Source organism: Ranitomeya imitator, chromosome 7 (assembly GCF_032444005.1).
Source record: "Ranitomeya imitator isolate aRanImi1 chromosome 7, aRanImi1.pri, whole genome shotgun sequence".
NCBI classification, from domain to species: domain Eukaryota; kingdom Metazoa; phylum Chordata; class Amphibia; order Anura; family Dendrobatidae; genus Ranitomeya; species Ranitomeya imitator.
Genome location: NC_091288.1, coordinates 180,616,547 through 180,637,211, shown reverse-complemented (window position 1 = coordinate 180,637,211; position 20,665 = coordinate 180,616,547). Strand labels below are relative to the sequence as shown.

At 40.6% G+C, this 20,665-nt stretch overlaps 1 protein-coding gene across 1 annotated transcript in view; it reads right to left on the bottom strand.

Annotated features, from left to right (window-relative positions):
• Positions 1–3,953: 3,953 nt before the first annotated feature.
• LOC138645092 (uromodulin-like) overlaps positions 3,954–20,665 on the bottom strand; it is a 52,601-nt gene continuing 35,889 nt past the window's right edge. Inside the window, exons 10-15 of the mRNA XM_069734147.1 lie at positions 16,853–17,010; positions 13,054–13,299; positions 9,164–9,326; positions 8,963–9,041; positions 5,619–5,654; positions 3,954–4,352 (exon numbers count right to left, since the gene is read on the bottom strand). Of these exons, the coding sequence (XP_069590248.1) occupies positions 4,285–4,352; positions 5,619–5,654; positions 8,963–9,041; positions 9,164–9,326; positions 13,054–13,299; positions 16,853–17,010 (750 nt within the window). The 3' untranslated portion in view covers positions 3,954–4,284. The remainder of the gene's footprint in view (positions 4,353–5,618; positions 5,655–8,962; positions 9,042–9,163; positions 9,327–13,053; positions 13,300–16,852; positions 17,011–20,665) is intronic.

The window sequence follows — 20,665 nt, the reverse complement described above, 5'->3', positions numbered from 1 at the left end:
ACATAGTGACACTTATTACTTATACCTTCATTTTATATTTTGGACTTTGGACTTAACTATTGTTTGTGTTATTATTACCATTATACTATTATATTTATTTTCAATCCCTATAGTATATACTAACATATATCACACCCTTTATACAGGACATACACATTGAACCTCCCTACTTTCGTTCAAATTTTTTAATACTGTTTTTATCTTGTTACCAATAAAGCATTATATTTTTAATGGATCTCTTCGCTCAGCTGGATATTTTTATGTTAGTCCGAATTTGAGTTGATACATGTTGGTGGGATTTTAACCCAGGATCCCAGTGCTATGAGGCTCAAGTTCTAACCAATAAGTCATTGTGCTGCCTCTGCCACTTACACTGCTACTGCTAATGTTTTTGCAGTGACGACTCAATGTTACTGTGGTTGGAAGTACAAGTTCTTCTCACTAAATTAGAATATCATCAAAAATTTAATTTAATTCAGTTCTTCAATATAAAAAGTGAAACTCATATATTATACAGAGTCATTGCAAACAGAGTGATCTGTTTCAAGTGTTTATTTCTGTTAATGTTGATGATGTTGGCCTACTGAAATTTATGTTCAGTAAATGCACTCAGTATTTGGTCGGAGCTCCATTGGCATCAATTACTGCTTCAAAGCGGCGTGACATGAAGGCGATCAGCCTGTGGCACTGCTGAGGTGTTAAGGAAGCCAAGATTGCTTTGATATCAGCCTTCAGCTCGTCTGCATTGTTGGGTCTGGTGTCTCTCATTTTCCTCTTAAAAATATCCCATAGATTCTTTATGGGGTTAAGGTTCATCAGCGGAAATATAAAAAAGTTACAGCTTTGCGAACAAAGAGATGCAAAAATAATTATTTTTTCTATAAAATAGTTTTTATTTTGTAAAAGCGCTAAAACATTAAAAAAATTAAAATGTGGAATCGCTGTAATCATACTGACCCAAAGAATAAAGCTGATTTATCAATTTTACCAAACCCGGAATGACATAAAAACAAAAAATAAAAACAGATTTCCTGAATTGCTGTTTTTGTTCATTCTGTCTCCCCAAAAATTGGAATAGAAAGTGATCAAAAAATGTTGGTTGCCCGAAAATGTTACCAATAAAAACACCAACTTATCCCGCAAAAAACAAGCCCTCATATCGCTCTGTCAACAGAAATATGGAAAAAGTATAGCACTCAAAATAAGGGGAAGTAAAAACTAGTTTTTACAATAAAAAGTGTCTTTTAGTGTGTGACAGCAGCAAAACAGAAAAAAATGCTATAGATCTGGTATCGCTGTAATCGCACCAACCAGAAAAATAAAGTGATCTAATCCACATGAGTAATGGTGTAAAAATAAATAAAAATAATTCACCTGCTGTTGATTTGCTCATTCTGCCTCCTAAAGATTGCAGTCAGGCTCAGCTCACACTTATCCTGTGCTCTGCGCTGAGCGCTTACAGCGGGGTTTCCATGGAAATCTCTGAAATACATGATTCACATGGAACTCACGGGGAAGATTCCCTATAATGAGGCAGATGAAGGCACTGTGGACGCCATCTGACCTGTGATCTGGCAATGTTCATCTTTTTATTAGTTTTGCATAAAAGTGCCATTGGCCAAAGTTTTGTGCAGTTTTGAAAAGAAAAACACCACTGAAGCGAGAGGAGTCCAGAGTAACTCTTCTGCCTCATTATAGTGAATGGATCCATCGAGGGTCTCATCTGGATCATGTCACTTGGAGATTTAGATGGAAACCCCTATGCAAGTGCTCAATGTAGAGCGCAGGATAAATGTGATCCCAAATGTTATGTAAAATGTTCCCAATATAAGCTTCATCTCAATCCACAAAATGCAAGTCCCCACCGTGGTCCATCATCTGTCCAATGAAATATAGGGGGTTGCCACATTACTGGTAGTACAAAGACTTTGGAAAAGAGCTACAGCTCCTTGACCCCCCAAAAGAAATTCATCAAATTCTGCACTCCCAAATCCAAATGCCGCTCTCCCTTCTGAGCTTCAGTGTGCCTAAGCCACATTTAGAGACCACATGTTTTTCATTTCTCTGGTGATGACAGCTTGTCTAATTGCAGGTGCATGTCTCCCGAAGCATGAGCTATGCACTTCAATGTACTGGTGACTACAACTTACTGGACACTACAATGGTAGTTTGCAATTTTTACTCATCAACATCCACTACTTGTTTCTGGAAAACACCCATGGAATCAATATTGTCACTACACCTGTGGGGGGTCACTTGAGAGTGGATTCTGCTCTTCTAGTCCTTGAGTCTCTGTATATGGAGTCAGCAAACTATTCTAGGAAAATCTATGCTCCAGGAAGCAAAAAGCACTCGGTCCCTCCCTAGCCTCCCATGTGTCTAAACAGTACTGTACAGCCACATATGAGGCATTTCTACATTTAGCAGAAATTGTGGGACAAATTTTGCTTCCATTTTCACCCATTTCCCAGGGTGAACATGTAATATCTGGGGCTAAAACAACATTTTGATGGTAAAAATGTAATTATTACTGTATTTCTTTGCTGCCCAATGGTATAAAATGCTGTGACACGCCTGTGGTGTCAATAAGATCACTGCACCCCTATATGAATTAATTGAGAGGTGTAGCTTGTAAAATGAGGTCACTTACAGAGGGCTCTGCCAATGTGACACGGCACCCTCAAACCAATCCAGCAAAATCTGAACTTCAATATGGCACTCCTTCACTTCTGAGCTTTGCACTGTACCTCTAAAGTAGTCTTTGACCACAGATGGGGTATCGGTGTACTCAGGAGAAATTGAACAACAAATTTTGGGGTCCGTTTTCTCCTGCTATCTTGTTATATGAAAAAAATTGGGGCTAAAACAACATTTTTGTGGGAAAAATACACTGCTCAAAAAATAAAGGGAAGACTTAAACAACACAATGTATCTCTAAGTCAATCACACTTCTTTGAAATCAACCTGTCCAGTAATGAATCAACACTGATTGTGAATCAATTTCTCCTGTTGTTGTGCAAATGGAACAGACAACATGTAGAAATGATAGGCAATTAGCAAGACAACCCCTATAAAGGAGTGGTTCTGCAAGTGGTGACCACAGACAATTTCTCTGTTCTCATCCTTTTTGGTTGCTGTTTTGCTCATGTTTGCATTTTATCATTGCTCCCACCCCTAAAGTTACAGTAACATGAGGCGGTGTCTATAGTACAACCCACAAAAGGTGCTCGGGTACTGCAGCTCATCAAGGTTGGCATGTCAATGCGAGCTGTGGCAAGAAGGGTAGCTGTGTCTGTTAGTACAGTGTCCAGAGCATGGAGCAGGTACCAGGAATAAGGCCAGCACTCCATAAGATGTGGAGAGGGCCATAGGATAGCACACAATCCAGGGCCATTACCTCCTCATTTGTGCAAGGAGCAGTGCCCGAGGAGCAGTGCCCGAGCCCTACAAAATGACCTCCAGCAGGCCACTAACACCCGTGTGTCTGTTCAAACTGTCAGAAACAGACTCCATGAGGATGGTATGAGGGCCTGATGTCCATAAGTGGGTATTATGCTTACAGCCCAACACCGTGCAGGACGCTTGGCATTTGCCAGAGAACACCAAGATTGGCAGATTTGACATTGGCGCCCTGTGCTCTTCACAGATGAGAACAGGTTCACACTGAACACATGTGACAGACTTGACAGAATCTATAGACACTGTGGAGAATGTTCTTCTGCTTGCAACATCACCAGCATGACCGGTCCCGAGTGCCGGCGGCAGTGCCGGGTATTGACACGCAAGACTAGTGCGAGTTTCTCGCAAGTGTGACCCCGGCCTAATTCTTGTCTTTTCTATTATGCTAATCTGTCTTATTCTGCAATCAATAACTCCTACTGCTTCTGCCATCACTGTGTCTGGTGGGTGTAACCAACAAAGTCAGTATATGCAATAAAAGAAAGACAATTATTCAGCCCACAAAATTTTATTGGTTATAAAAGCAAATTTTAAATTCTAACAAGTGTTCACATTTAGAAAATATTCAGACACTGAAATCCCATAATTTGCTGCTTACTTTTTACTTCTATTGCCAACTTAAGAATTGGAAAAGTTGACACTACATATTATTGCCTGGTTGCTAGGGAATACCCACATGTATTTATGCTGGCTAACAGATGTATATCATTCAGCTGCGGCAATAAAAACTAAATCTCCGAGCACTAAAAAATACTCAGAGGACACCCGAGCGTGCTCGAGAAATCTCGAGTAACGAGTATATTCGCTCATCACTAATCCGAAGATCTAACCAAACCAAACTTGGGTAATCAGCAGGAGAGCAAAGCCAACAAGTGCAGGAGATTCTTGTGTGCCTGGAAAAAAAAAAGAACCATTTTTATAATAAGAATTGTAATCTCTAATTCAGTTTTAAATCTGTTTTCCAATAATGTAATATGTATTATGTCAAAATATCATATTGCTTTAAAACATCCTACTGTATTTTATGTGCAGCTCCTTTGATGACCTGTATGTCTCCATGATTACCTACTACAGCACAGCGGCTCAGTGATCAGCACCAGGGACAATGACAGCAGTCGCAGAGGTCATGACTTGGCCTTTGTAGGTGGGTGACCATGTGGATGGGGCCCGCCGACGCCAGCAGAAACTTCAACTGGATATGCATCCTCAGACGCACATCCAGCTGACGTGTATTGCGGCGCACAGACCCACAGGGTCCGTGCACGGAAATAGATTTTGCCGGACAATAAGAGGCCAGAAACTGAAGTCGATGTGCACGTGACTGGGGGAGCATGGCAGTGACTTTAGGAGCGGACGATACGTGGTGGGGAAGCTGATGGGAGGGGAGTATAACTTTTTTTTCTAAAGTATTAAAGAACAGTGGCAGATCGGGGGAGTTGAGGAGGTAGTATGGGAGTGGGAGACGCTACATGTTCATTTTAGAAAGGTATGAGGAGATTTAGGAAAGGGCAAGGTCTTTGATGTCAAGTGAAGAGAGGATCTATAATATTAATGAGTGGTCCACTCTGCCAAAGGCAATGGAACGATTTAGACCTTCGCCTAGATTGGAACATGCTTAGATTAGGCTATGTTCACATTTGCATTGTTGGGTGCAGCGTCGTCGACGCATACCGACGCATGCGTCATGCGCCCCTATCTTTAACATGGGGGGCACATGGACATGCGCCGGTATGTGTTGTAATGCGTTTTACGACGCATGCGTCACTTTGATGCACCAGACAGGGCGCGGCCGACGCTACTTGTAGCGTTTTCCCTGCGCCAAAATTCCAGAACTTTACAAGTTTATGACAACGCATGCGTCATAAAACACTGCGTTGTGTACATGCATTGTGGGTTGTGTCGACGACGCTGCGCCCAACGACGCAAATGTGAACGTAGAAGCTAGATTAGAAGACTTATATACACTAAATGGGGTCTCCACCAGTCTATTGCTATTTTTTTTATAGTTGCTTGAAACAGGAAGCAATTTCCCGTTAACACAGTCTTTTTAACAAAAAGAGGGGAAAGATACTGTACTTATAAATACTGCAATAAAGAGAAACTGGTAGTAGAAGTGCAGATATTCTTCATGAATATGTACCACCGAATGTCATACTTACCAATACTGCCGGAAGGTGGAGTGACTATTACTTCATCTGTAAAAAAAAACAATAGATACATAGATTATTCAGACAGTTTGAAATAAGTTACCAAACATGAGAAAGAAATCACCAGTGAATTGAAAAGGACTTTGTATCTGGATAGAGAACTCCTAAATGAAAGAAAGGCTCCTTCTTCGTGATTAGGTTCTGACATTCCCCCAGTGAGACTTACAGGTCCTTCTCAAAAAATTAGCATATAGTTATAGTTATTATTTACCATAATGTAATGATTACAATTAAACTTTCATATATTATAGATTCATTATCCACCAACTGAAATTTGTCAGGTCTTTTATTGTTTTAATACTGATGATTTTGGCATACAACTCCTGATAACCCAAAAAACCTGTTTCAATAAATTAGCATATCAAGAAAAGGTTCTCTAAACGACCTATTACCCTAATCTTCTGAATCAACTAATTAACTCTAAACACATGCAAAAGATACCTGAGGCTTTTATAAACTCCCTGCCTGGTTCATTACTCAAAACCCCCATCATGGGTAAGACTAGCGACCTGACAGATGTCAAGAAGGCCATCATTGACACCCTCAAGCAAGAGCGTAAGACCCAGAAAGAAATTTCTCAACAAATAGGCTGTTCCCAGAGTGCTGTATCAAGGCACCTCAATGGTAAGTCTGTTGGAAGGAAACAATGTGGCAGAAAACGCTGTACAACGAGAAGAGGAGACCGGACCCTGAGGAAGATTGTGGAGAAGGACCGATTCCAGACCTTGGGGAACCTGAGGAAGCAGTGGACTGAGTCTGGTGTGGAAACATCCAGAGCCACCGTGCACAGGCGTGTGCAGGAAATGGGCTACAGGTGCCGCATTCCCCAGGTAAAGCCACTTTTGAACCATAAACAGCGGCAGAGGCGCCTGACCTGGGCTACAGAGAAGCAGCACTGGACTGTTGCTAAGTGGTCCCAAGTACTTTTTTCTGATGAAAGCAAATTTTGCATGTCATTCGGAAATCAAGGTGCCAGAGTCTGGAGGAAGACTGGGGAGAAGGAAATGCCAAAATGCCTGAAGTCCAGTGTCAAGTACCCACAGTCAGTGATGGTGTGGGGTGCCATGTCAGCTGCTGGTGTTGGTCCACTGTGTTTCATCAAGGGCAGGGTCAATGCAGCTAGCTATCAGGAGATTTTGGAGCACTTCATGCTTCCATCGGCTGAAATGCTTTATGGAGATGAAGATTTCATTTTTCAGCACGACCTGGCACCTGCTCACAGTGCCAAAACCACTGGTAAATGGTTTACTGACCATGGTATTACTGTGCTCAATTGGCCTGCCAACTCTCCTGACCTGAACCCCATAGAGAATCTGTGGGATATTGTGAAGAGAAAGTTGAGAGACGCAAGACCCAACACTCTGGATGAGCTTAAGGCTGCTATTGAAGCATCCTGGGCCTCCATAACATCTCAGCAGTGTCACAGGCTGATTGCCTCCATGCCACGCCGCATTGAAGCAGTCATTTCTGCCAAAGGATTCCCGACCAAGTATTGAGTGCATAACTGAACATTATTATTTGTTGGTTTTTTTGTTTGTTATTAAAAAACACTTTTATTTGATTGGATGGGTGAAATATGCTAATTTATTGAGACAGGTTTTTTGGGTTATCAGGAGTTGTATGCCAAAATCATCAGTATTAAAACAATAAAAGACCTGACAAATTTCAGTTGGTGGATAATGAATCTATACTATATGAAAGTTTAATTGTAATCATTACATTATGGTAAATAATGAAATTTAACACTATATGCTAATTTTTTGAGAAGGACCTGTATTTAATTATTTTTACCTGGATTAGATGAAGCCCATGTAAATATCTTTATCAAACAAAATTATACTTAATAAAACTGATTAGCTGATCTCTTGACTCTGTATTGTCCGCTTATCCCTTAGCTAATACTAGTTTGTGGAAAACATTTCTTCTTTCACACAACTGCATTCACCAGTAGATTGCCACCAGATCAATACAGTGATGATCTGACCTCTGTGAAGAACAAGAGAAGGTATAGTGGGTGCAGAGATAGCAGTCACATGTGGGCCCTGGTCTATTAACCCCTTCCCGCCGCAGCCTTTTTTAGTTTTTGTGTTTTTGTTTTTCGCTCCCCTCCTTCCCAGAGCCATAACTTTTTTTATTTTTCCGTCAATATGGCCATGTGAGGGCTTATTTTTTGCGGGACGAGTTGTACTTTTGAACGACATCATTGGTTTTACCATGTCGTGTACTAGAAATCAGGAAAACAATTCCAAGTGCGGTGAAATTGCAAAAAAAAAAGTGCAATCCCACACTTGTTTTTTGTTTGGCTTTTTTGCTAGCTTTACTAATTGCTAAAACTGACCTGATATTATGATTCTCCATAACGAGTTCATAGACACCTAACATGACTAGGTTATTTTTTATCTAAGTGGTGAAAAAAAATTCAAAACTTTGCTTAAAAAAAAATATATATATGCCATTTTCCGATACCCGTAGTGTCTCCATTTTTCGTGATCTGGGTCGGGTGAGGGCTTATTATTTGCGTGCCGAGCTGTCATTTTTATTGATACCACTTTTGTGCAGATACGTTCTTTTGATCGCCCATTATTGCATTTTAATGCAATGTCGTGGCAACCAAAAAAAACGTAATTCTGGCGTTTTGAATTTTTTCTCACTATGTTGTCTAGCGATCAGGTTAATGTTTTTTTTTTAATTGATAGATCGGGCGATACTGAATGCAGCGATACCACTATGTGTAGGTTTGATTTTTTTTATTGTTTTATTTTGGATGGGGCGAAAGGGGGTGATTTAAACTTTTAGATTTTTTTTATTTTTTTCATATTTTTAAAAACATTTTTTTTTTACTTTTGCCATGCTTCAATAGCCTCCATGAGAGGCTAGAAGCTGGCACCACTCGATCGGCTCAGCTACCTAGCAGCGATCATCAGATCGCTGCTATGTACAGTAGCTGAATTGCAGGCTTGCTATGAGCGCCGAGCACAGGGTGGCGCTCACAGCAGGCCGGCATCAGTAACCATAGAGCTCTCAGGGACCTCTATGGTTACTATCCTGATGCATTGCCGACCCCCGATCATGTGACGGGGGTCGGCGATGCGCTCATTTGTGGCCGCTCGGTAGTTAAATGCCGCTGTCAGCGTTTGACAGCGTTCCTTTTCGTCTTGTGCTGCTACATTATGCACACCTTTGTATTATGTCTCATTGAAGCGTAATTGCAAAGTAGCATAGAAAGACCTTTTTGGGGGAATCAACACTTTACAGCATTTGACCATTTTTTTTCATCACACAACTGGGATATTTACCTTCACGATGAATTGGACCTAGACTTAGCTGATAGCTTGCTTCAGCTGCTGAACTTTGGGACCGACTTCCAGAACACGACTGCAAAAATAATAAAGAGGATATCATTTCAAGGTAATTGTTAGTTATAAACTTATACAAAATGCAAACTGTGCAAAGAGGCAAAACGTTGCAAGACACAATAATGCACAGTGTGTACTTACAGGGGCGCAGGATCCAGCAGTGACGTCACACAGACTGACAGCGCAGTGAATGTAGACATAGCTATGATTGCCAACAAATTTAAACACTTGCAGAGACAGCCGACCTTTTTTTGAAACACCATTTTCTGGTACGCTAATGGTTGAGTCTTGTTTGTTAGGACAGCTACAGAGGAAAATAATACAAACAACAGTTACAGTATAACCAATGTCTGAAAAAGTCAGTATGACGTCTTACTAGGTCTAAACCTCCTATCCTATTCTATCATTTGATTCAATGAATAAAGGATCTAGTGATGCGCCAGAAATGCATCAGGTGTTTCTCATGCCTTTAATCCAGTTTGACATGCCGAAATAAAGTTTTTTCTTTTATTCTTGGGTTAGAGTGCCCAATCATTTTCCCTTTTTTTTGCCTTTGCCTTTGCCTTGCTCACCGGTGGAATGAGCACCCACCCATCTGCTGCACTGGGCTCAACTCACTGATCATTCTGCTGGATAACGTCTGCAGCTCCGTACCTCTCTCTCCTACCCATGACCGTACCGAACACCTACTGTTCAGGCACAAACACCGAACATGGACTTCACCAGAAAGTCCGTGTTACTGTTCAGGTACTGTTCAGGTTCAGCTCCCCGAACACCGAATGTGCATGACAGCGAGGCAAACACCGCTTCTGATCAGTGGTAAAATCAAATGACAGAGTGAGCACACAGCTGTGATCGTAGATATAAAGTTTACCTCTGGTCACTGGTGTTAGCTAATGGGGCTACTGCTCCCAGCAGCCAACGCCTGCTGCCGCTAATAGCAGTGAGAGCAGGAGCAGCTGATGGAAGTATTCATTAGGCGACTCCTGCGCTGTAAATAAATAATTTAAAAAAATCCTGTGTGGGTTCCCCTGTATTTTTGATAACCAGCCAGGCAAAACTCACAGCTGGGAGCTGCAACCCATGACTGTCAGCTTTAGAAAGGCTGGTTATCAAGAATAGAGGGGTCCTCACGCTATATTTTTTAATTATTCAACTTCAGCCTCTAATGCCCAGGGGCTGCCATATTTGTGGTGTGTAAATGTTATGCCAAAATACTTTACTCACTGTCAAATACAAATGGCAGCCCCAAATGGCTGCACAAAAAATAATAAATAAATAAATGTTAAAACAGTAAATTTCATTTTGAATTGAAAATAAATGATTATATAATCTGGCTTTTAAACTGGCATAAAAATTATTGTTACTGGCAGTACTTTATTCTGTGTAAACAGATGATGTCCTACCGATGACAGCATAGGGGTGCTGAGCTAAGAAGAGGCTGCTCCCACTGCTGTCCACCCTGTTTTTCTGATCTAATACTGGTATTATGAGGGGTATCAAGGTAACACATCAAGGTTAGATTTCAGAAAGGCAGATTTTAAGGGACTCAGAAAGAGAATAGGAGGGATCCAATGGCTGGATATCCTTAAGGACAAAAATGTCCAGGAAGGATGGGAAATCTTGAAAAATGAGATTCTTAAAGCATAATCGTTAACAATTCTGAAAAGAGGGAAGAATAGGAAGCATTGTTAGATTTCAGAAAGGCAGATTTTAAGGGACTCAGAAAGAGAATAGGAGGAATCCAATGGCTGGTTATCCTTAGGGACAAAAATGTCCAGGAAGGATGGGAAATCTTGAAAAATGAGATTCTCAAAGCATAATCGTTAACAATTCTGAAAAGAGGGAAGAATAGGAAACATTTAAGGAAACCAGGATGGATAAACACAGAAATTAAACACATGCTAAAAAGGAAGAACAAAATGTTTTTCAAATGGAAAGAGGGAGGAATATCTAAAGAAGAATATAATGCTGTCTGCAGAACCTGCAGGGCACGAATCAGATTCACTAAAGCTGACAATGAGTTGAGGCTTGCAAGAGATGTCAAAAGCAATAAAAAGGATTTGGGGGATATGTCAAAAGTAAAAGAAAAGTCAAAGATGCTATAGGATTTTTAAAGGATGAAAATGATGATGCATTTGTTTTTGTCTCAGAAAAGAAATATAACATCAACCGGTTTTCACTGTCCTATTAGGGGTATAGAAGAATCCAGGATATCTATAAACATAAAGATAGAGAGGAAACGCTTAGCTAACATAAGTGAATTCAAATCTCCAGGTCCAGATTAATTACACCCCAGAGTACTGACAGAGATAGCAGAAGAAATTTTTGAACCACTCTCCATAATCTTTGAAAATTCTTGGAGAACAGGAGAAGAGCAAATTATGTTCCTATCTTCAAAAAGGGGAAGAAGGTGGACCCAGATAGCTATAGGCCGGTGAGTCTGACGTCTATACCAGGAACGATCTTTGAGCAAATTATTAAACAACATGTATTTAAGTGCCTGGATAAAAATGAAGTAATTAATCAGAGTCAGCATGGGTTTGTAACTAATAAGTCATGTCAGACTAACTTAATTTCCTTCTCTAACAGAATCACTGACTGGGTGGATCACGGAAATGAAAAAAGATATAAATAAACTGGAGCAATGGGCAGCAAATAACAGAATGGTTTTTAACAGGGAGAAATGCAAAGTACTACATCTGGGCAATAAACATGAAACAAGCATATACAGAATGGGAGAAATGGGGCTAAGTAACAGCACATGTGAAAAAGACTTGGATACACTAATAGATCACAGACTGAACATGAGTCAACAAGGTAATGCAGCAGCAAAAAAGGCAAATACAATTCTGGGATGTATTAACAGAACCATACAGTCTAGATCACGTGAATTCATTACTGCCCTCTTTGGTCAGACCTCATCTGGAATACTGTGTCCAGTTTTGGGCACCACATTTTAAAAAAGACATCAACAAACAGGAGCAAGTTCAGAGAAGAGCCACCAGAATGGTGACCGGTCTGCAAACCATGTCCTATGAGGAACGTTTACAGGATTTGGGATGTTTAGCTTGCAAAAAAGAAGAATGAGAGGAAACTTAATATACATCTACAAATATCTCAAGGGCTGTCACATTGTAGAAGCATCATCTTTGTTCTCATTTGCACAAGGAAAGACTTGAAGCCATGGGATGAAACTGAATGGGAGGAGACAGATTAGATATTAGAAAAAACTTTTTGACAGTTAAGGTGATCAATGAGTGGAACAGGCTGCCACGAGAGGTGGTGAGTTCTCCTTCAATGGAAGTCTTCAAACAGAGGCTGGGCAAACATCTGCCTGGGATGATTTAGTGAATCCTGCTGTGAGCAGGGGATTGGACAAGATGCCCCAGGAGGTCCCATCCAACTCTATCATTCTATGATTCTATGATTAAGAAGAGCCTGCTCCCACAGCTGTCCACCCTGTCTCTCTGATCTAATACTGCTGTTACCAGGGGTATTGAGGTAAGAAGAGGCTGCTCCCACTGCTGTCCATACTGTCTCTCTGATCTAATACTGCTGTTACCAGGGGTATCGAGGTAAGAAGAGGCTGCTCCCACTGCTGTCCATCCTCTCTCTCTGATCTAATACTGCTGTTACCAGGGGTATGGAGGTAAGAAGAGGCTGCTCCCACTGCTTTCCACACTGTCTCTCTGATCTAGTACTGGTGTTACCAGGGGTATCGAGGTAAGAAGAGGCTGCTCACACTGCTGCCCACCCTGTCTATATGATCTGATAATGGAGGTACCAGGAGTGCTGAGGTAAGAAGAGGCTGCTAAGAATGCTGTTCACCCTGTGTAATTTAATACTGGAGCAGTAAGAGAGGCTGCTCACACTGCTGCCTAGCCTGTCTTTTTTAATGACTATAGAAGATAGATATCTAACTTTAGATATTTATTTTTTCTATTCCCAGATAATTTCTTGAAGTAATGTAAATTAACCATTATCTTCACTTAAATCAATTATCTAATTGAGAGATTAATAGTCAATACCTGTCTTGAATGATGTAATACTTCAAGGGATCATCTGCATTTGGTGAAGGTGTTGCATAACAGGTCCTCATTACAAGAACGTAGTCAAAAGCATCTCCTCCATGAACAAAGACTCCAACGTACAGCATTGACTTGGTTGACAGCGCAACTTCTGTTCCTTCATATGGAGTAGTATAGCTGCTGTCTTTATAAAGAGCCATGTATGCTGTGAATTGTCCAGTCCCTCCAACAGTGATATTTGTGGAGCTGTAGATAGGAAAATGTGAATATATGAGTCTATGGCCTGCATGTGGTATTGAAGCTCAGTCCAATATGCTAAATATTTATTTCAAGACATATAGCAGAGCAGAACTGCTTCTGGAAAAAAATAAACTCCTTTGGAGATCTTTTCTTAAGCTGACCATACACATTAGGCAAAAATCTTCAGAACGCATTGATATAGACCCCACGACTGTCCTCTGTCAGCAGAAAGGAAAGATTGTCCATGGTGAAATTTAACATACCATTCTCAATCCTTTGTTCCCAGGAGAGGTAAACAGCTGCCAGTTTTCATTTCTTATACATTTGGATGGATAATAAAAAATGAGCAATTTCTAATTCCAGAAGACATCTAGTCTGCATGATTTTTTGGGCATGCAGTCTCTACAGATTAAACGTTTTGTCTACAAAGTAAAACCCAGAAAAATGTATGCAGCAACATCAACCATAAACCATGTGGGCTTTGCAAAGCCTGCGCCAATTTAGTTAAAGGAAGAGAATTTAAGAACCATGATCAATCCAGAACTCATGAAACCCGTAAATATATTACGTGTAGTTCTAAAAGTGTAATGTATCTTGCGGAATTTCCTTGTAGAAAAATCTATTTTGGCCTCACCAGTAGGGAGTTCAAAGTGATGACAAGAGAACACTGTCTAGACATCATTAAGGCAAAAAGTATTGTCAATGAGTCAGATATGAAAACCCTCCCGAGGCATTTTAAAAAGTTTCACCAATGCAATCGCAACCTCCTTAAAATTCGGGGTATAGACTTGGTCAATATTGGATTTAAGGGGGGTGATTTGGGTAAACTATTAGACAAAAGAGAAAGCTGGTGGATTTTCAAACTTGGGGTATTGACCCCGCAAGGTCTTAACGAGAGCTTTGGGTTTGGGGCATTTTTGTAATTTGTGATCGGATAATCTTCGTACTGGAGTTTTCTCATACAGTATAGGGATATGTCTTGTTTTTATATTTGTGGTTTTAATTTGTTTTTAATTTATTTCTAGTTTGTGCTTACATTTTGGATGCCTGGGTCGGTGTGTCGTTAGGGGGGCTATTTCCCCCCAGAAGATTCTACAGCTATTTATTATGGTCATCAGAAGATCTTTTTGGTCTTTCTGTTCTACATTTAAGGACAAGAAGTGGAAAGGAAAAAGAATAAGAATGATGAAGAAACGGTTTAAATAATAGAAAAATTGACATTTACGGTATATTAAGATCAATTAGCTGTTCATTGGAAATTTCAGCCACGTAAGATAAAATCTGAATATTTTCTGTTGATCATTTTAAAATATAAATAGTTTCTTATCTGATGCAATTTTGCATATTAACAAATGTTATGTATTAGCTATGTTATTTTCACATATTTCACTAATTAATTATTGCCCTTTTAAAATCAGTTTTTATTGATTTAAATAAATTGGGTCACAATCTATCACTTCACTTCTAACATTGTATCATTTTATGGGTATGCCACTGGTCATTCATTTATTTTTCCTTTAGGCTATGTGCACACGTTCAGGATTTTTCACGTTTTTTTTCTCGTTTTTTAGGCCGATTTCCGTGGGAAAAACACTTAAAAAACGCATACATAAGCATTCCATCATTTTTAATGCATTCTGCAATTTTTGTGCACATGATTCGTTTTTTTCCACAAACAAAAACGCATCACGGTAAAAAACGCATCATGTTCATTAATTTTGCGGATTTTTCGCGTTTTTGCCACTATTTTATGCATTGGGAAGCTCAAAAAACGAGCGGACAAAACACATGTGGATTTCCTGCAGAAAAAGTCCGGTTTTGTTCAGGAAAATTCTGCAGAAAATCCTGATGTGTGAACATAGCCTCATTCATTTATCACGTCATTCACTTTATTCACTTCATTCAGTGATTGTCCTTGTAATGGTATCATAATTAAATCATTTCATTTTTTTCCTGTGGACAGGAAATTAAAATGTGATCGCCATCCGCCCCCGCCCCAATAGGGCATGTGGTGGTTAGATCGTGTTTCACAGAACCACTGCCGCTGTGCTATATTAACGAGTGCAGCACACCACTGCCATATGCGACAATAAATCATGTCATGATCAGTGGGACTTGTGTTTGGTTCTTTTTCACAAAATAGTTAGTGATTTCTATTTGCACTTTAATAGTTAAATATTCACTCAATAATAAACAATTTATTTATTTATTTAATTTTTCTTTATTTTTTTTTAAATAATATTATATATTATGTATATAAATTTAATGGTACTCTTCTCACAATACTTATTTAGTCATATCTCACTGGTTTAGTAATTATATTGGATGTATACCTATATTTAATTTTTAGCCTCTGCTGAGGATGATAGTCCATCCTACTAGAAAACTTAGTTTCACACATTTGCCTAATTTAATCGGATGGCAATGTTTTTCATTACCGCAGTATTCTTCTTTTTTTACTTTCTACGTCATGTAACACTACCCAGCAACAGCAGCGTCACTATTCCGGCCCATCTCCGTGATTAGGAGGATTATTTTCTTTTTTTTTTTTCACTCGCGCATGCGCGGTACATCATAGCAACAAATGATGTCATTAGCGAGAATTTTTTTTCTATTGGTCGGTTCTCATATTTAAGCACTGACACTCCCACCTGAAGAAGCAGGGCGAAACGTGGGCGTCAGGGTGAGAGGTTTAGGTCCTAACAGCAACGCACTCAGTGGATTTTGATTTTTACAGGTAATTTAGCGGTGTTTTCCAGCCATCAATCATATCGGTCACTTGTATTTCCTACTTTGCAGGACACAATCTTGTGCGATTTATAAACAGCAATATGTATTTATTGGGACTCGACACTGCACCTTATAATATGTATATAGTTTTATAATAATAATAATTTTTATAATAATATAGTTTAAACATTTGTGTATAGAATTGTACTTAAAACGCTGATATAGTTGTGTTTGGCTAGATTTTGGCATTACATACATGCATTTCTCTCATTTTGGGAGCTACAGTACCACGTAGTGGCCAATTGTGATATTTATGGCATTAATGAAAAAAATATTCTATAAATAATTTCTTGGCACTATGCACTTTAATTAATATTTTGACATAGATATTTAAAATGTATTTATGAACATAATTTGCCATTTATCCATTGGTCGCCATTTGGGGTTATACTGTAATATTTAAATTGTTTGCCATATATGTTAGTAGTGATCCTTTATTGAACCTCTATTTTTCCAGTATTTGTTTTGTTCCTGAACTTTTTTTAATCATGTATAAATCAATAAATTATTGCAGTTTTTTAAAAATATTTTTGTGTCAACTTCCAGAGATTTGCTCTTGCGCCTCTTTTTTGATTATGGTGCATGAGAAATAAGGTCGTATTGTCAAACTAGTAGGAAGTGTTGGCCCTTGTTCATGGGCGCTCTTATGGATTGAGGACTTGTTGGTTTACATCAACCATAAAGTGTGACCGCCCTTAACTTGCACTAAGCAGACCACATCTGAGGTTAATAGGTTAAATATAGAGAGAAAAGGTAGTCAATGAGTTACCTAAAGAATGGATTCACTGCCATGTTCAGACTGACCATCATGTCCAGTACGTACGCACAATATATTGTCACAGTCAGTTCTTCATCTCTTGTTATTACACCAGTAGATTCCAACATAAGATGCAGTGCGCTTATATAAGTTACATGAGTTGTATTTGCCTACATAAATATAAGATATATAAAATGAGTGAATCAGAGGCTTAGACAGCAGTGAAATCTTACATGAGCTAATATACTTTACACATATTTAAAAGAATTTGTTATAATAAAGTCAGAAACATAAAATCAATATCCCAGAAGAAGATAACAGCTAAAAATAATGACTTTCCACATTTAGGCGTACCCATTCCCATATTTGTACAAAACTACCTGGTCTTCAATTTGTATGAAAACTAATTTGTATCATCATGCATTTTATGTCTTGCTAACCCTGAGAGGGCTGATCCCCGCTAATGCAAGGACTGTACTACCTTTATGCTGATAACACTCAGATCTACCTTTCTGGCCCAGACGTCACCGCTCTGCTGTCCAGAGTCCCAGAGTCTCTATCTGCCATATCCTCCTCCTTCTCCTCTCGCTTCCTCAAACTCAATGTGGACAAATCTGAACTCATCATCTTTCCTCCATTTCATAGATCTTCCTTACCTGACCTACAGTATCTATCGCAATTAACGACATCACGCTTTCCCCAGTACCGGAAGTCCGCTGCCTCGGAGTAACCTTTGACTCTGCCCTGTCCTTCTACCCGCACATCCAAGCTCTTTCCACCTCCTGTCACCTCCAGCTCCAAAATATCTCCAGAATCCATCCTTTTCTCAACCATCAATCTACTAAAATGCTTGTGCATGCCCTCATCATCTCCCACCTTGACTATTGCAACATCTTTTTCTGTGGCCTCCCTGCTAACACCCTTGCACCTTTCCAGTCCATCCTTATCTCAACAGCCCGAGCTGCCTGACTAATTCATCTCTCTCCTCGCTACTCCTCCGCTTCCCCCCTCTGCAAATCTCTTCACTGGCTCCCATTCCCTCAGCGTATCCAGTTCAAATTACTAATACTGACCTACAAAGCCATCCATAACCTGTCCTCTTCATATATCTCTGAACTAATTATTATTATTATTATTATTATTATAGCACCATTTATTCCATGGCACTTTTCATGTGAGGAGGGGTATACATAATAAAAACAAGTACAATAATCTTGAACAATACAAGTCACAACTGGTACAGGAGGAGAGAGAACCCTGCCCACGAGGGCTCACAATCTACAAGGGATGGGTGAGGATACAGTAGGTGAGGGTAGAGCTGGTCGTGCAATGGTTTGGGCGATCGGTGGTTACTGCAGGTTGTAGGCTTGGCAGAAGAGGTGAGTCTTCAGGTTCTTTTTGAAGGTTTCAATGGTAGGTGAGAGTCTGATGTGCTGTGGAAAATAGTTCCAGAGTAGGGGTGATGCGCGAGAGAAATATTGTATGCAATTGAGGGAAGAGGAGATAAGAGGGGAATAGAGAAGGAGATCTTGTGAGGATCGTAGGTTACGTGTAGGTAAGTACCGGGAGACGAGGTCATAGATGTATGGAGGAGACAGGTTGTGGATGGCTTTGTACGTCATGGTTAGGCTTTTGTACTGGAGTCTCTGGATAATGGGGAGCCAGTGAAGGGATTGACAGAAGGGAGAGGCCGGGGAATAGCGGGGGGACAGGTGGATTAGTCAGGCAGCATAGTTTAGAATAGATTAGAGGAGTGCGAGAGTGTTAGAGGGGAGGCCACAGAGCAGGAGGTTACAGTAGAAGAGGCGGGAGATGATGAGGGCATGGACTAGGGTTTTTGCAGATTCTTGGTTTAGAAATGTACGGATCCGTGAAATATTTTTGAATTGAAGGAGACAGGAAGTGGAAAGGGCTTGGATATGTGGATTGAAGGAGAGATCAGTGTCAAGGATTACCCCAAGACAGCGAGCTTGTGGGACTGGGGAGAGTGGGCAGCTGTTTACTGTAATGGATAGGTTCGTTGGGGGGGTCGTGTGAGATGGGGAAAGATGATGAATTCTGTTTTGTCCATGTTAAGTTTTAGAAATCTAGTGGAGAAGAAGGATGAAAGAGCGGACAGACATTGAGGGATTTTGGTTAGTAGGGTGGTGATATCTGGTCCAGAGATGTAGATCTGTGTGTCATCAGCATAGAGATGATACTGAAAACCGTGAGATTCTATGAGCTGTTCCAGGCCAAAAGTGTAGATGGAGAAGAGCAGGGGCCCTAGAACTGAACCTTGAGGGAGGGTGTGAGGTGAGGAGGTGGTGTGTGAGTGGGAGATGCTGAATGTCCTGTCAGTTAGGTATGATGAGATCAAGGATAGGGCCAAGTCTGTGATGCCAAGAGATGAGAGAGTCTGTAATAGCAGGGAATGGTCCACTGTTGCAAAGGCAGAGAACAGGTCCAGGAGGAGGAGGATAGAGTAGGGTCGCTTGCTCTTGGCAGTTAATAGGTCATTGGTGACCTTAGTTAAGGCAGTTTCAGTGGAGTGGTGTGACCGGAAGCCTGATGGTAAGCAGTCGAAGAGAGAGCAGGAAGATAGATGGGAGGACAGTTCAAGATGGACGTGTTGTTCCAGTGGTTTTGAGGCATAGGGGAGAAGTGATATAGGGCAATAGCTAGATACAGAGGATGGGTCAAGAGAGGGCTTTTTGAGGATAGGTGTGATTGAGGCATGTTTAAAGCTTGAGGGGAAAACACCAGTTGTTAGTGATAGGTTGAAGAGATGGGTTAGGGTTGGGATATCCCGATATCTTCCCTTGCGTAATCTCCAGTCCTCCCAAGACCTCCTTCTCTCCTTCACACTTATCCGCTCCTCACCCAACTGCCTCCAAGACTTCTCCAGAATATCCCCATACTCTGGAATTCTTTGCCCCAACACATCCGACTATCAACCACATTCGGATCCTTCAGACGGAACCTGAAAACCCACCTCTTCAGGAAGGCCTACAGCCTGCACTGACCCTGCTGCCTCCTCACCACTACCGAAGCTACCGCCTCACCAACACCAGAGCTCCTGCAACCCTCAACCTATTGTCTCCTTCCCCACTATCATGTAGAATGTAAGCCCACAAGGGCAGGGTCCTCGCCCCTCTGTATCAGTCTGCCATTGTTAGTTTGCTTACTGTAAGTAATATCTGTAATTTGTATGTAACCCCTTCTCATGTACAGCACCATGGAATCAATGGTGCTATATAAATAAATAATAATAATACCTAGTACTACGTTTTTTTGTTGTGTTTTGCTGTTTTGCCCAAAGGGCAGTGTTTATTTTGTGCTTCAGCTTGGTTTATGCGCTCGGTAGTGAACAGTGCAAGAAGGAGTTAGTGGGCTGGAAAATTTGGTCTGGCAATCCTTAGGAATTTGCTCTGGAGCTGGAGAAAAGGTCATAAACAGCTACTGGCTTGAGTTTCCCCACCACTAGAGTTGAGCGACCTTGACCTTTTTAGAGTCGAGCCGGGTTTTGCGAAACCCGACTATGTCCAAAGTCGGGTCGAGTGAAATCGGCCGATTATGACGTAAAGTCGGGATCGACCGAAACACGAAACCCAATGCAAGTCAATGGGGCAGCATAGTCGGCAGTGAGTGGGGGCCAGGAAAACACCTAGAGTGGCCATTTTAATGTCAAAACCATCCATTCTTCTTAATGAAGCTTGTCAAGCGTAATTTACCTTATAATAATTGGAAGGCATTTGAAATTGGGGGTCATTTGGCTAAAGTTGTGGGGGGTAGGGCTGGTTCAAGTAATTAGTGGGCCCAGGAAATCTGGACCACGTCACGGCA